A 15,884-nucleotide genomic window follows, 5' to 3' on the forward strand; every position below is an offset into this window, starting at 1 on the left:
GGCCGTCTGAGCAGAGAGCCCTGAAGGAGGAGGGAGAAAGTGCTGGGCAGTTGGCTGGGCCATGAACATTCCAGGAAGCAACTTGCTTTGAGCAATACGATTTTAAAGGATTGGGGTTTGACTTCTGTACAGGCAGTCCAGCTGCCGCATTCCTTGTCACTTTCAATTAACCGTGAGTACACCCAGCTAGCTCATCAAAAAGGTTCCCATGTCTCTCCCTTCTGGCAGCCAGGGACAGATACCCTCGGCGGTGCCAAAACTGCCACGCTGGACCAGCCGCCGCTGGAAGCAGAGGAGCAGCCCCGCCCCCTTCTCCTCGGCCTCCGGCGTGGCGGTGGGGGCGCTGTAACCCTTAGTCTTCCTCTCCCAACAGCCCCATTCTCTCCCTGCTAAGTCAAAAGGGGCATTAATGTTTGCTTTAAAGTTTCTTTTGTACCTCGTGAATCTGTGCTCTGAGTAAGGGCTCTCATTGAGAAGCAAAATCACCACCTCTTAGAGTCACTTTTAGAACTAAGAATGTAATTTCCACCAGATTTTAAGGATATTAGGATTTCATCATTGATATTAAGTCCTTAAAGCTGTCATATTTGGAGTGAGGGTGTTAACAAGTACTTCTAAATATTTGTTAATTGCTATGTGTATATATATAATTATATCAGCATTTGTAGTTTCTGATCATCTACTCATGTTCCCACTGATGACTTGCTGACTTCCTGTCATGCCTGTTGATATAAAGCACAGTGACAAGGAGGATGCTATAAGCTCCATTAGGGCAGGATGATGTCTGTTTTTCTCACTGCTGTATCTCCAGTGCCTACCTTAGTGCCTGGCACAGAGGAGACACTCAATAAATGCTGATGAATAAATGAATGACTTTTAAGATGACAGCTTTGATACAGAGAGAAAATACTTTCATGCTAGAGTGGAAGGGGGCAAGTACAGAGACCACAACGTCTGAAGCAGGAGAGGCAAGATCGGACTTGATGATGAGCTATGATTTCTCCCTCTTTAACCTCCAAGATACTGGGCACCCAAGTGAACGTGCGTTTAATGCACAAGCGCAGGGTAGGGGTGGGGAGATGAATGAGAGAAAACCTCTAAAACAGGATCCCTTCCCCACCCCCTTAAGATGTTATATTCCTTTGGTCAATTTGCTTAGTCCCTTGGAGTCCCTTTCATCATCTAGAAAATGGGTACAACAATCCTGACTTCACAGGGTTGCTATGAGAGCTAAGTAGGATAAGGAATATAAAGCTCTTGACATAGAGCCTACTGCCATTAAAAAGTTGTTATGACTCTCATTTACCAAGGTTTGAATTCCAGCTTTATTGCTTAGAGCTGAATGGTCTTAAGAAAGTTACTGGAATCCCTCTGTCGCCACAATTTCCTCATCTGTGAAAAACAGGATAATAATGCTTATCTTGTGGTGTTACTCTGAGGATTAAATCAGTTAAAACATGTAAACCACTTAGAACAGTATCTGGCACGCAAGCATTATTATTTTATGTGAGGCGTTTTTCCTATATGTTTCCAACTTTGATGTTGTTAAGGCTCAAACAACAGATTTGTTGATGTGATGATGGAGTTCTTGCTGGACAGGTTGAATCCTCGTCTCATTTCAACATTAGTTCTCAAACTCAAGTTTGCACTGGATTCACCCTGAAGGCTTGCTGAAACACAAGCTGTGGGGCCCTACCCTCAGAGCTTCTAATTCAGAAAGTCTGAGTGGGGCTTGAGACTTTTTTTTATTTCTAACAAGTTCCCAGATGATGCTGATGCTGGTGGTCCAAAGACCACACTCTGAGAACCACTGTGATATAAAGAAAGGATATCAGAAGCTCTAAGAGAAGAAGGAAAGATGAATACATAGAGAGAGAGTTCTGAAACAATCCCCAATTGGAATGAGTTATGGGCACTAGTAGAAAGAATAATTTGTTCCTTTATTCATTCAACAGACATTTACTTACTGCCCAATGTAAGCAGGGCCCTGCATTCACCAACTGGTTTCCAGGACCAAGATTAAGCCAAGCAGAAACAACAGTGAGTTGGAGAAGACTGTCAATTTGCTGAATTAAAACAACATCAAAGAAAGAAACCATGTCCCCACTGGCCTAACTCTGGCATTATTTAGTGTGTGTATGTGTATCAGAATGCACACAAAATTTACCATTTTGACCATCTTTAAGTATACAGTTCATGGCATTAAGTACATTCATATGTTATACTAGCATCAACACCATCTATCTCCAGAACGTTTTTCATCTTCCCTAATTGAAACTCCACACATTTTCATCAATAATTCCCTATTTCCCTTTCTCTCACATCTCCTGGCAACCACCATTCTACTTTCTGTTTCTATAAACTTGATGATGAAGCTCATATAAGTGACATCAGACAGTATCTGTCATTTTGTGCCTACTTATTTCATTTAGCATAATGTCAAGGGTCATCCATATTATAGCATATGTCAGAATGTCCTTTTTTAAAGGTGAATAATATTTCACTGTATGTATACACCACATTTTATTTACCCATTCATCCACCAATGGATATTTAGATTGTTTCTGCCTTTTGGCTGTCATTAATATTGCTGCTATGAACATGAGTGTACACATAGCTGTTCAAGTCCCTGCTTTCAACTCTTTTGGGGAATATATTTCTAAGCTTCATTTTAAAGCAGATAAATTTTGTTTGAGTAAATATTAAGATCACGTTTCCCATCTCCCACCACCACCCCCCTCCTTTTCCCTTCTTAGAACTTGATCCCTCCTGACACTCAGGTGCCTAGATCTCTCAGCTGCCCCAATCTGATAAATCATTCACACCTCCAAGAACAAGGGGGATACATCTTAATGCTCTTATGGGCTGAATGCTTGCATGAATCTTCCTTTCTCTATAATGACAACCTTGCTGATGCACTGTCCAAACACACCTATGCCAGGAGCATGTCCAGGACTATAGGGAAGACATTTAGTCACTGGAATCAGACATGTGATAGAGAAGCCTGACCTTACTACTTACTAGCCATTTAGGCAAGGGATTTAATTTCTCAAATTTCAATTTCCTGATCTATGAAATAGGTATAATAGTTTGGATCTACTTGGTTGCTGTGAGAATTAAACTAAGATAAGGTAAAGTAAGATAAACTGAGATAAGGTAAAGCACTTAACCAACTGCCTGGCATATGGTAAGTACCCAACAAATACAGACTGTATCTGAGTAATTCCTTCAGATACATTCCAAAACAGTTCCTGCCATCTATATCTACAGAAGGACATTACAATGAGCATGGAATTAATGGTCCCACTCAGCCACAAGCCCAGATTCCTCAACACCGGACATTGTCTTTTTTTTTTAAATCACAGGATTCAAAATTACAACCTGCCCATAACGGGTTAAAGATATCTTTGGACAAGGAAGATATTTTGGGTGCTCCATGGAACCCACAAATTGTACCAGAATCCCCAGCAGCCAGCTATGGGTGTAAGTATTCTTCCTCAGTTGTTGTTTTTTTTTCCCCTCTGAGTTTGCAAATGCCAGATAAAAATGGATCCCAGAACAATTGGAAATTTGAGATGAGAAATGGTTACAGCAGATTTGGCCAGGCCTCCTCCTAGGATGGCCCCAGTCCTTCTGGGACGTGTTCTGACAACTCGTTGGCCTCTTTCTAAGCCTCTGAAAAGGGGGTGATGTTCCCGCCACTTCCCTTGGAAGAATGTTGCACGGTGAAATATGACTCACTGTCAGGGCCCTTGCCTTTGAGATTCCCTTTCTTCTCCTGACCCACTTTCGTCTTGCTGCGCCCTTTTGTACAAAGTCAAATGAGGCCTCCTCTGGAGGAGGCTGCTCTGTGAGGACTGACATTTAAAGACCATTACCACCTCTTCAACTCGGCCTTGTTCATTTAGCCAAGCAAAGCATGTTTAATTCTTTTAATCTTCCCTCATAAATCAATCTCTTCGTTCCCTTAATAGTCCTTCTCCTGTGCTTTGAACTCCCTCCAGTCTGGTCATCCTAAGCTCTTGTTCCGTTTACACTTGAGAATTGCCAGTCAAGAAGCGGCTGCACAGGAAAAACAGCCGGATCCTCGCCAGGGTTCTGGAAGTTCTCAGCACACTGGACTGTCTGCTGCCCAAGGCACCATGAGCCCCAGAAGAGCCCTGCCTGGAGGCCAAGCCCCATGGCCTTAAGGGAGACTTGAGGCGTCTGCTGCGCACCCTATTATGGGTCTTTCCATGGCCCTGGCCCACCTGGCCAATGGTCAAGGGAATTGCACAAGAAGCCTGCTCAGATACCTGTCCCACTCCTTTCCATCAGCCTCCACAGCACACTCACCTTGCAGCTGGCCTCTACCTACTACAGCGATGGAGGACCCTGGGTAAGCCCAGAAGCGTTCTTACCTGGAAGGTCCCAGCATGGTCTTCCTCTTTATCACCCTCTCTGTTCTCTTTGAGGGCGATTAAGGTGAATCCTCTGAAATAGGAGGGAGGGGCAGCTGAAAGCGTCACTGCAAGATAAGAAGAAAGCAGATGATAAGCACAAGAATCAGCTGTCTTCCATTTGTCAAATGGATCAATGTGAGCCCTCATCAGCATCCCAGACCTGTGGGCTGCAAGGGCAGGTGATGGCGGGAAAGGCTCATTTTGTAGAGTGATGAACTTTCACCCTCGCCACCCAGCCCCCTCTCACATTTCAGAACCTGCTGAAACACCTGAACTGTGATCTCACTTGGGAATTGTTGAATCAACCAAGCCTGAGATGAACGCTCTTAGTAATGACAATTCGATAAAAATAGTACATGGTCAGCAACTCGTCTTGACAGTTATCTAATGTTATATACTTCCATAGATTGGCCCGAGAGAGACTCAGGTGCTTGCAGCATAAACTCCTTATCAGTTCAGTTTAGTCACTCAGTCCTGTCTGACTCTTTGCGACCCCATGAACTGCAGCACACCAGGCCTCGCTGTCCATCACCAACTCCTAGAGTATACTCAAAATCATGTCCATCGAGTCAGTGATGCCATCCAACTACCTCATATTCTGTCGTCCCCTTCTCCTCCCACCTTCAATCTTTCCCAGCATCAGGGTCTTTTCCAATGAGTCAGTTCTTCGCATCAGGTGGCCAAAATATTGGAGTTTCAGCTTCAGCATCATTCCTTCCAATGAATATTCAGGACTGATCTCCTTTAGGATGGACTGGTTGGATCCCCTTGCAGTCCAAGGTTCTCTCAAGAGTCTTCTCCAACACCACAGTTCAAAAGCAAAAGTTAATACCACAGTTCAAAATTCTTTGGAGCTCAGCTTTCTTGATAGTCCAACTCTCACATCCATACATAACTATTGGAAAAAACATAGCTTTGACTATGTGGACCTTTGTCAGCAAAGTAATGTCTCTGTTTTTTAATATGCTGTCTAGGTTGGTCATAGCTTTTCTTCCAAGGAGCAAGCGTCTTTTAATTTCATGGCTTTAGTCACCATTTGCAGTGATTTTGAAGCACAAAGAAATGAAGTCTGTCACTGTTTCCCCATCTATTTGCCATGAAGTGATGGGACCAGATGCCACGATCTTAGCTTTCTGAATGTTGAGCTTTAAGCCAACTTTTTCACTCTCCTCTTTCACTTTCATCAAGAGGCTCTTTAGTTTTTTTTGCTTTCTGCCATAAGGGTGATATCATCTGCATATCTGAGGTTATTGATATTTCTCCTGGCAATCTTGATTCCAGCTTGTGCTTCATCCAGCCCAGCATTTCTTATGATGTACTCTGCTTCTGCTGCTGCTGCTGCTTCTGCATCGCTTCAGTTGTGTCCGACTCTGTGCAACCCCATAGACAGCAGCCCACCAGGCTCCCCTATCCCTGGGATTCTTCAGGCAAGAACACTGGAGTGGGTTGCCATTTCCTTCTCCAGTGCATGAAAGTAAAAAGTGAAAGTGAAGTCGCTCAGTTGAGTCCGACTCTTAGCGACCCCATGGACTGCAGCCTTCCAGGCTCCTCCGTCCATGGGATTTTCCAGGCAAGAGTACTGGAGTGGGGTGCCATTGCCTTCTCCGGATGTACTCTGCATATAAGTTAAATAAGCAGGGTGACAATATACAGTCTTGACGTACTCCTTTCCAATCTGTTGTTCCATGTCCAGTTCTAACTGTTGCTTCCTGAACTGCATACAGATTTCTCAAAAGGCAGGTCAGGTGGTCTGGTATTCCCATCTCTTTAAGAATTTGCCACAGTTTGTAGCAATCCACACACAGTCAAAGGCTTTGGCATAGTCAATAAAGCAGAAGTAGATGTTTTTCTGGAACTCTCTTGCTTTTTCAATGATCCAACAGATGTTGGCAATTTGATCTCTGGTTCCTCTGCCCTTTCTAAATCCAGTTTGAACATCTGGAAGTCACAGTTCATGTATTGTTGAAGCCTGGCTTGGAGAATTTAGAGAATTACTTTACTAGTGTGTGAGATGAGTGCAATTGTGTGGTAGTTTGAACATTCTTTGGCATTGCCTTTCTTTGGGATTGGAATGAAAACTGAGGATGTGGCAAAACACATCTATTTCTTGTGGGCACTTAGCTGGAACATATTCCCAGCCTCCCTTGCAGTTTGTCCTGCTTGGGTCCCAGTCCTGCTGGCGGAAAACATGGACAGACAGGATGAATGCCACTTCCTGCCTGGCCCCTCCAAATTTTCTACATGATTCTCCATCCTTCCTTTCCCAACTCTGCCTGCTGCATGCAGGGGAATCCAGCAGAGGACCCTGATACCCCAGGAGAAGGATTGGAGCCACAAGATGGGAGGAACCTAGGTTTCTGAATAACCACAAAGATTGGCTACTAATGTCTATAAAAGGTCAGATAGAAAGTAAGGAAGAAAGGTTGAGGGAAAAAAAAAAGACATAATGAAGTAGAGAAGAGCAAAAAATGTGGGGTGCTAAGCAATGACACACAGAAATTGATGACTTTAATGTCAAGAGAAAGAACTGAGATCTCTGAGGGATAGACAGATAGCCCCACAGCAGTCTGAGGTTATCTAGGTTGGGGTGGAGGGCCTTCAAAGCCAACCTACACACTTCTGGAGGAAGGGGAACAGAGAGTAAGAGGCAGACAGTAAAGGGACTGTGCCCAGATCACCTCAAATTCCTTTGTGCCATAGTACAAAGGCCCTGGTACGTGGCCCTGGCACTGATAAGCCTTTGCTTCCAGAGGCTGGCACCCATGGCTCATTCCTGAAGGACCAGCCTCAGGTCACTGGAGTCTCTCTGCCTAACACGAAAGGCCCAGCTCCCTTGCACCAGGTGACGATTCTGAGGACCTGACATCTCTAAATGGCCCTGCAGGATCAGAGCTCACCTGGGGTCACGGCCAGGTGAGGTTTCTTCCTCTCCTGTCCCACGTCCCTAACCCCTTATTGGCTTCCCCTGGGAGTACTTCCTTTAAGAGTCACTTGCACCCCAATCATCCCCTGAGGGTTTGTTCTGGGTTAAATTGTGTCCTTCTAAAATGTATGTTAAAACCCTAACCCCAGGTTCCTGGAAATGTGACCTTTTTTGGAAATAGGGTCTTTGCAGATGTAATTAGTTAAGATGAGATCATAATACTGGATTAAGGTGACCATAAGTCCAAGTGCATTGGTCCAAGTGCCTATGGCCAATGTCCTTAGACAAAGAGACACAGAGACACACAGGGAAGAATGACAAGTGATGACAGAAGCAGAGATGGGAGTGAGGCGCCCCCAAGCCAGTAAATGGCAAGGATGGCCGCCAGAGGCTAGGAGAGGCACGAAGAAACTCCCTGGAGCCTCCAAAAGGAAACAGCTCTGACAGCACCTTGAGTTCAGACTTTTCGCCTTGAGAACTGTGAGCAAATATATTTCTGTTGTTTTAAGCCACGGGTTTATGGTACTATACATGGGAACCCTAAGAAATGAATAATACCTGCTTCTGAGGAACCCAACCTAAGCTAGACACGCAGTCTCTGCCGCACAGTCAGTGACTTCAGGCTGCAGCTCAAACTCCATAGACTGATGGGCCCACAGACTCTGTCTCTCTGGGAAGCTCCACCAACCATATTTCCATTCCCTGCTACACCACATTTCAGTCCTGGGACTCTCTCACTGGCAGTTTCCTGAAAAGCCATCATTTCATCCTACAGTATTTTTTTTTCCCACTTGGCTATTCATACACCTGGAATGTTCCACCTCCTCCATTCCTGGAAAACTTCTTTAGAAATCAGCTAAATTTTCATCTTTTCTGTAATGTTTCCTTTGACTGCCCCATCAAGACCTGGGTGCTCTTTTCCCTTGGATCTTGTTAAAATTCCAATTGGGAAAGGAGTAAGCTAAGAAAGCTAAGATCATGGCATCTGGTCCCATCACTTCATGGCAAATAGATGGGGAAACAGTGGAAACAGTGACAGACTTCATTTCTCTGGGCTCCAAAATCACTGCAGATGGTGACTGAAGCCATGAAATTAAAAAACACTTGTTCCTTGGAAGAAAAGCTATAACCAACCTAGACAGCATATTAAAAAGCAGAGACATTACTTTACTGACAAAGGTCCAAGAGTCAAAACTATGGTTTTTCCAGTTGTCATATATGGATGTGAGAGTTGGACCATAAAGAAAGCTGAGCGCTAAAGAATTGATGCTTTTGAACTGTGGTGTTGGAGAATATTCTTGAGAGTCCCTTGGACTGCAAGGAGATCCAACCAGTCAATCCTAAAGGAAATCAGTCCTGAATATTCATTGGAAGGACTGATGCTGAAGCTTCAATACTTTGGCCACCGGATGCGAAGAACTGACTCATTGGAAAAGACCCTGATGCTGGGAAAGATTGAAGGCAGGAGGATAAGGGGATAACAGAGGATGAGATGATTAGATGGCATCATTGACTCAATGGACATGAGTTTGAGCAGGCTCCGGGAGTTGGTGATGGACAGGGAAGCCTGGTGTGCTGCAGTTCATGGGTTCGCAAAGAGTCAGATATAACTGAGCTACTGAACTGGCTGATACAGTGGGCCTAATAACAGTATTTACCTCAACATATCAATGTGAAGCATAAGTAATGCATGAAAGTCCTTAAAACCATTGTTGGCAGATAACAGATACAATAAATATTAGCTCTTATTATTATCAGCGATGAAATGATCACATTAAATATTTTGTGTGCAAGTATTTGTTTACCTATTTGTAAGTCCTTCAAAGGTAAGAATCACATCTTAGCCCAGCACAGTGGATAGCAGAGTTGGTATGTAATTGTATTTACTGAATCATATTCATAGACTGGTAGATTCAGTGTTGTAAAGATGTCAATTCTTCTCAAATTGATTTATAAATTTAGGGCAACTTACATTAAAATCACAGCATGATTTTGTGATATTGACAAGCTGATTCTAAAATTTATATGTGCAGAGGGCCAAGAATATATAAGGCAACCTGGAGAAAGAAAGGCGAAGTTGGATGACTTATACTACCAGCTATTGAGACAATGTAGCTATAGAAATTAAGCCTATGTACTATAGCAAGGAAATAAAAATAGGCCGATTGAATAGTTTGAGGTCCAGATAAAGTTACACAAATACATATAAACTTGATTTATGATTAAGGGTGTACTGCAGAGCAGTGGGGGAAAGAAGATATATTCAGTGACAATTAGGAAACAGTCAGACATGAGGGAGCAACTAACACAACTTTTAAAAGATACAAAAAAAGGTGGATCTTGGTCTTTACCTCACATCATACTCAAAATTTCACATAGATTGTAGAGCTAAATGTGAAAAGTGAAACAATAAGGTTTTAGAAAGTAGCATAAGATGAAACATGAATGATCTTGGCATGGGAAAGTTTTTTTTTTTTAATAGAACATTTAAAAACACTGATGATAAAGAAGATGTGTAAATGGAATGATAACAATGTCTGTTGATAAACAAAATTTTGATAAGAAAATATAAGTTATGGTGTGAAAGGAGGTATTGGCAATACATTTAACCAGAAACTTTTATCCAAAATATATAAAGAACTCTCAAAGATCAATAAGAAAAAGATAGACAGCCCAAAGTAAGAAAATAAGCAATTCACATGAACTAGTACTTCACAAAAAGTGTTAGTCACTCAGTCATGTCCAACTCTTTACGACTGCATAGACTGGAGCCCACCAGACTCTTCTGTTCATGGAATTCTCCAGACAAGAATACTGGAATGGGTTGCCATTTCCTTCTCCAGAAAGTTCACAAAAGAAGGTGCCCAAATGGCCAATAAACATATGAAAAGGCACTCAACCTCATTTGTCAATGGGGAAATACAAATTAAATTCACAGTAAAGTACCACTGCATGTCCACCAGACTGAATAACCTTCAAAAGATTAACATTATCGAATGTTCTTAACTGGAACTCTCACACTCAGTTGATGAACTGAAAATGAGCAATCTTCCCTGGAAAACTTTTGAACTGTGGTGTTGGAGAAGAAATACTTGAGCAGTATTTACTGAAGCTGAGCTTATACATTCCCTATGACCCAGGACTGCCTCTCCTAAATCAACAGAAATGCAGACATGTGTGCACCAAATGACACCTACCAGATAGTCACAGTAGCATCATTTGTAGTAGAACCTTTCAGTTAAAAATAAACAAATTACTACTACCTACAACAACAGAGATTATCTCACAATCTTAAGCGAAAGTAGACAGACACAAAAGAATACATAAAGTACAATGACATTTATATGAAGTCCCAAACCAAGAAAAGTAATAATCTATGATCCTAGAGGTCAGGCCAGTGCGTTCAAATGTGGGAAGGGGAGGCAGGGCTGATCTAGGGCGGGGACACAGGAGTGCTTCTGAAGTGCAGGTCCTTCTAGTTCTTGATCTGGGTGCCAGCTGCATAAGTGTATTCAACAAGTGATAATTCACCAAGATGCAAGATTTGTGAACTTTTCTGTATTAAAATTTTGTTTTGACAAGAATATTATTAAACAATGTTTCTGAATGGTAAGTATGGATCTTTTTGTATATTTGTGCAGAGCACTTAAAGGGCTACCCATAAACAGCTTTCCAGAATGATGCATTCCTGTAGGTTCTAGAAAACTAAGGTTTTACTTTACCTTATTGAATACAATCCAGAAGATGGAGGCTCTGGAGGCTGAAGTTGGTGTTTCAAGCCATAATTATCCGTGGTGATGACTGTGTTACACACTGTAATTTGAAGGAAGAGAGGAGATCCCCGTCCCTCTAGTGAGCCCCATTATATGACTCCTCAAAGGAACAAATGCACAGTGTGTTCTGAGTCGCAGTATTGACTGAAGACAACTGCTTGGCAATAAATAATAGCATCTTCTAATGACTCCTCCCAAGTGCTTCCCAAGAGAGGTCATTAAGAGACCCAGGAAATTAAAGAAAAAAGCTTATGAAGGATTAAAATAAAAAAAATTTTAAAGTCCATTTGGAGCCACTCTGTGAGCATATACAGGGAACTGGTTAAAAGCAAAGATTTCAGATTAGAGTCCCAGAGCTACCACTTAATAAGTATATGATCTTATTTAACCTCCCGGATACTCATTTTTTAAAAATGGGGTTAACGATATTACCTTTCTTTAGGAATGTAAAGATGACTAAATAAACATTTACCACAGTGCCTGGCAGATATATAAAGGATTCAAAATTGTAAAGGATGATGAGGGTGATCTTGGTGATGTTGGGAATGAAGATGATGATCAAAATGATGATGATGATCATAAAGATCATGACACTCAGCAAGCTGATTAACCAACAATGAGTTTTAAAAAGCTGGTCCTCAGGGTCAATCTCCAGAGGCTGAGTCTCCAGAGAAAAACTAGTAGGTGACAATGGAGGACCACTGAGAGGACTGAGGTGGAGATCATTGTCTTTGGGGCTGATAGTCACAGGTCAGGTTCTGCACAGGTTTGGATAAGTCTTTATAATTAACTGAGTCTTTTTGCAGCTCCTCACACCCTAGAGAGTGAGCCTCATTATGGCCACTCAGCCCCTCCTAACCCCACACAATATAGCCTTTCAACACACTTTTTTCCCCCCTTGAATACTTCTCACCCAATCTCAATTAAATATTTGTGAGTTCTTTGTTAAATGCTGGTCTCCTCTAGTAACTTGTAAACTTTCTGAGAACACAGACCCATTTTGTCTTGAACTATGTCTCTAGAGACACACCAAGAAAAGACCTAGCCTCTGCCTTCTAGGAGCACACAGTCTAAGAGCTGGGAGAAAAGGCTGCATTGGCAGGTATTTTTATATGATGGGTGTTATGGATGTATGAATGAAGTGCTTTGGGATCCCAGAGGAGGGAACATCTGAGTCTATGGGGGGAGTTAAAGGCGAGTCATGGGGTCACACAGAGTCGGACACGACTGAAGCGACTTAGCAGTAGCAGCACCATGGAGGAAGGCCATTTGAGCTACAAACTAAATGATGTATATGAGTTTGTCCAGTGGACAAGAGGAACAACAGCATCTCAGAGAGAGGGAAAGGTATTGTGGGCCAGCTTTGGCTTTGAAACCAGAAGTAATTCTGTATTTTGTTTGTTGCGAGCTGGGAGGGAAGATATTATAAGAGGCTGGGGAGGAAGAGGAGAAGCATCTTTGAAACATCTTTAAAGTCTTGCTAACAAGTGTGGATACCACTCTGGAAGTGACAAGAACACAATGGAGGGTTTGAGTTGGGGAATGTCATATTAATTTATGTTTTAGGAAAACCAGGCTGGAAGATGGATTACAACCTTTCCCTAAAAACCAGCTCAGTGGCAAGGGCCTCTCTGGCTGCCTTGTTTAGATGAGTACTTGTTTATATGTGATGTTGCACACTGGGGCCTGGCCTCAGATCTCCACCTAAGGTGGAGTTCTCCCCTCCTAAGTATATGAAAACTCCAGTCCCACCTAACTCCCAAAGAACCTTCTGGCCTTTCAAATGTTGGTTTGTCAACCCTCTAATATAAACTTCAGTGCATCTGCTATGCCCATTGTCATTACTGGATCTTGTCTAGGCCACTCTCCCCACCCTACCTCTGGGCTTCCGACCCTTCCAGTCCCAACGTCAATGAGAAGATCTTGAACCAGATTCCAGTTCCATTGCAAGGCCAGCCACTGCCATCCACCTGCTCTGTGTTACTGAGATGCCCAGTCTTCATGCCCCACATATCAGCAACAATGAACTTGAGCTGCCGCCTTAACTTGTAATGTGGGGTTGGCTGTAAGGACTGCTGGAGTATTGCATTAGCTATAGTGGGCCCGTCCTGATTCTGCACAACTTGCGGAGCTCTGGACAGCTGTGACTCACATGCCTCACTTAGAAACTGGCAGTTCAGCCCACCTAGCCCGGAGTAGGCAGGAGAAGATGCTGCTGACAGGTTGGCAAATACGATGGCAGGATTACAAATCCTGGGTGAGCAAGGGTAAGCAAGTCATGGGGTGGGGTTGGCTTATTCTGTTCTCTTGGGTGATCTTCCTCAATGAATGCTCCCAACATTCCCTGGGAGAGATGAACTCCCTCCCATTCAAAACTAAAGATCATGCACATTTAAGGTTTTAAGGGCTGTAGGTATGGATGTATAATGGATGTAGCTAACAGATCAGGGTTAAAATTCCTGTTTTCTATATGTTGCTGTGCTGTGCTTAGTCACTTAGTTGTATCTGACTCTTTGCGACCCCATGGATTGTAGCTCACCAGGCTCCTCTGTCCATGAGAATTCTCCAGGCAAGAACACTGTAGTGGGTTGCCATGCCCTCTGCTTTCTATGTGTTACCTTGGGCTGATAATTTAACTTCTCATTATCTCAGCTGACAATCTCCTGTAAAATGGCACTAATAGTATTTATATTGTTATTATGACAACTAATTAATGAATGTTTATAATATTAAGTATTTATACATTTTGCTAATAAAATATATTTAAAGATAAATGAGTTTCCTCTGTCTAAAAGAGGGATCATCACTATCATTTCATGCATTTGTCATAAAGACTAAAGGAGATAAGGTATACAAAGTACATTGCAACAACTCAACAGAAGTTCATTCTTTCCCCCATATGCTCCCTCACTGTGGAATAGCTGGGAGGCAGGTGAATGGGTCCTGAGCTGACCAATATGTAGATGGGAAGAGGAATGGATGGGAAGGATGTGCCTGAGGAATCAGAGATATATCAGCCAAGAGAATGCAGCTGGAGATTCGGACTAGGGAAGGAAATTCTAAGGAACACATGCTGTCAAAGACACCCGCATCTCCCTTTCCTCTGACCATGTAATCTTTGGGGCTGCCACTGTCCCCCTTCTCCCTCCTGAAATATCAAGTCACAGAAGTAACACAGAAGCAATTTACCTCTATATTGTAATGTTTCCCATTCCCCTGGGTATGTGACCTATCAGAACCCTTCCCTGGAATTTTTCAGTTTGGAATTAAAGGGAAAAGCACTTTTCTTTCACTTAGAGAACTGATTGAAAGACTTTTCGCTGAAGGTTGCTAACAGTTACCTTCCCTGGCATTCCCTAGAGAAAGTTTATCTGCAGTAAGAAAAACTGTGTCAACACACAAAAATGCAGCCAAGAGATAAAGGATGGAAGGAGAGAGAAGGCAAAAAAAAAGGGACTGGGAACAATGGACAGGAAAGGAAAACGGAGAGAAAAAGAGAAAGAGAGAGAACTTTGTTTAAGTCCCTAGATCCATTTAAACCTGAAGCCAGATCCACCCCTGGACTTTCCAAATATAGGGCTCAATAATTCTATTTTTGCTTTAGTTAGACTTTGTTCCTGTTACTTGCAGTGGAAAGACTCTGAACTAATTTGGGAGCAAAGAAAGAAAATAATTCGACCTAGACTGTAAGATTCATTAACAAGCTAAAGAAACAGTATCTGTAACTAAACTGAGGTGGTTGACCAGCAGGGTGACAGTTAATATTTAAATGCCATTGAGGTAACAGAAAATTGGTTGACTTTCAAGCTATTTTAATTGGATGTCAGCTTTTTAGAGAAAGATTTTAAGGCAGGTCAGAATGCTCTGTCCTAAGCCCTGACCTGCTCATCTTGCTTACCAATTTCTTAGATAAAGACTTCTAAGGCTTGCTTGTCAAAATTGTGGATGATCCAAAATTAGATTATGTGAATAGGTCACTCAATGACAGAATCCAGATTCATGAATGGTTGACAGCTAGCAGGATGGGCTCAAACATGCTGGATTAAGTCTAATGGGGAATCATGCCAAGCTGATATTCAAGGACTAGCTGCACTAGTACAGGGAAAGGAGGGCAGCCAGCCTTCCCATCAAATCTCAGGAATTTTTTGCTGGCTGCAAGCTCCGTGGGATTCCAGAGTATGACACAGCTGCCAAAACAGCGAACACGAGACCTGGCAAGCTTAGCACAAACACAGTGTCCAGAACAGGGGAGACAATCCTTCCACCATGTTCCCTCCCTATCAGAGCACACCTGGAGTCTAAGGTGCAGGGCATAAGAAACAGGGTCCTACAAAGAATGGCTGAAGAAACAAGCAATTTAATCAGAACTTATGACAGCTGTTTCTCCACAAACACCTCGAGGTCTGCCATATGGCCAAGGGGAGACCTTACGTTGCTGGACTCCAAAAGACAGGCGCCAAGCGATGAGTAGAAGTTACACGTGAGGCAGTCTCTGGTTGCCAAGATGTACAATACAATGCAGTCCATCCTGGCTCAGGCACCGCTCATCTGTGAGTGGTCGCCTCGAGGAAGCTCACAGCTCTTCCCTCCCACCACTTCACAGCCAAGGCAGGGCAACGCCACCACTGTGTCGTCGGTTTTGAGGACATGCCACTGGCCACTGTGTTGACAGTAACAGCACAGGGCAGTGAAGTGACCTGGTGCTAAAGTGTGAGGGACTAGGAGGCTGGGGGTAGGGCTTGGAGA

The 15,884-nt window shown here is 43.0% G+C and overlaps 1 protein-coding gene across 10 annotated transcripts in view; it reads right to left on the bottom strand.

Annotated features, from left to right (window-relative positions):
• The window catches only part of SPON1 (spondin 1), a 361,745-nt gene that overhangs the window by 293,846 nt on the left and 52,015 nt on the right, over nucleotides 1-15,884 (bottom strand). For 9 of the 10 annotated variants that reach the window (XM_055548546.1, XM_055548551.1, XM_055548552.1 and 6 more), the window contains one exon: nucleotides 4,401-4,507. In XM_055548546.1, the coding sequence (XP_055404521.1) occupies nucleotides 4,401-4,507 (107 nt within the window). Of the gene's footprint in view, nucleotides 1-4,335; nucleotides 4,508-15,884 lie in introns of those variants that run through there. The other variant, XM_055548553.1, reaches the window with a different exon arrangement.

The sequence above is a fragment of the Bubalus kerabau genome, chromosome 15 (genome assembly GCF_029407905.1).
Source record: "Bubalus kerabau isolate K-KA32 ecotype Philippines breed swamp buffalo chromosome 15, PCC_UOA_SB_1v2, whole genome shotgun sequence".
NCBI lineage: Eukaryota > Metazoa > Chordata > Mammalia > Artiodactyla > Bovidae > Bubalus > Bubalus kerabau.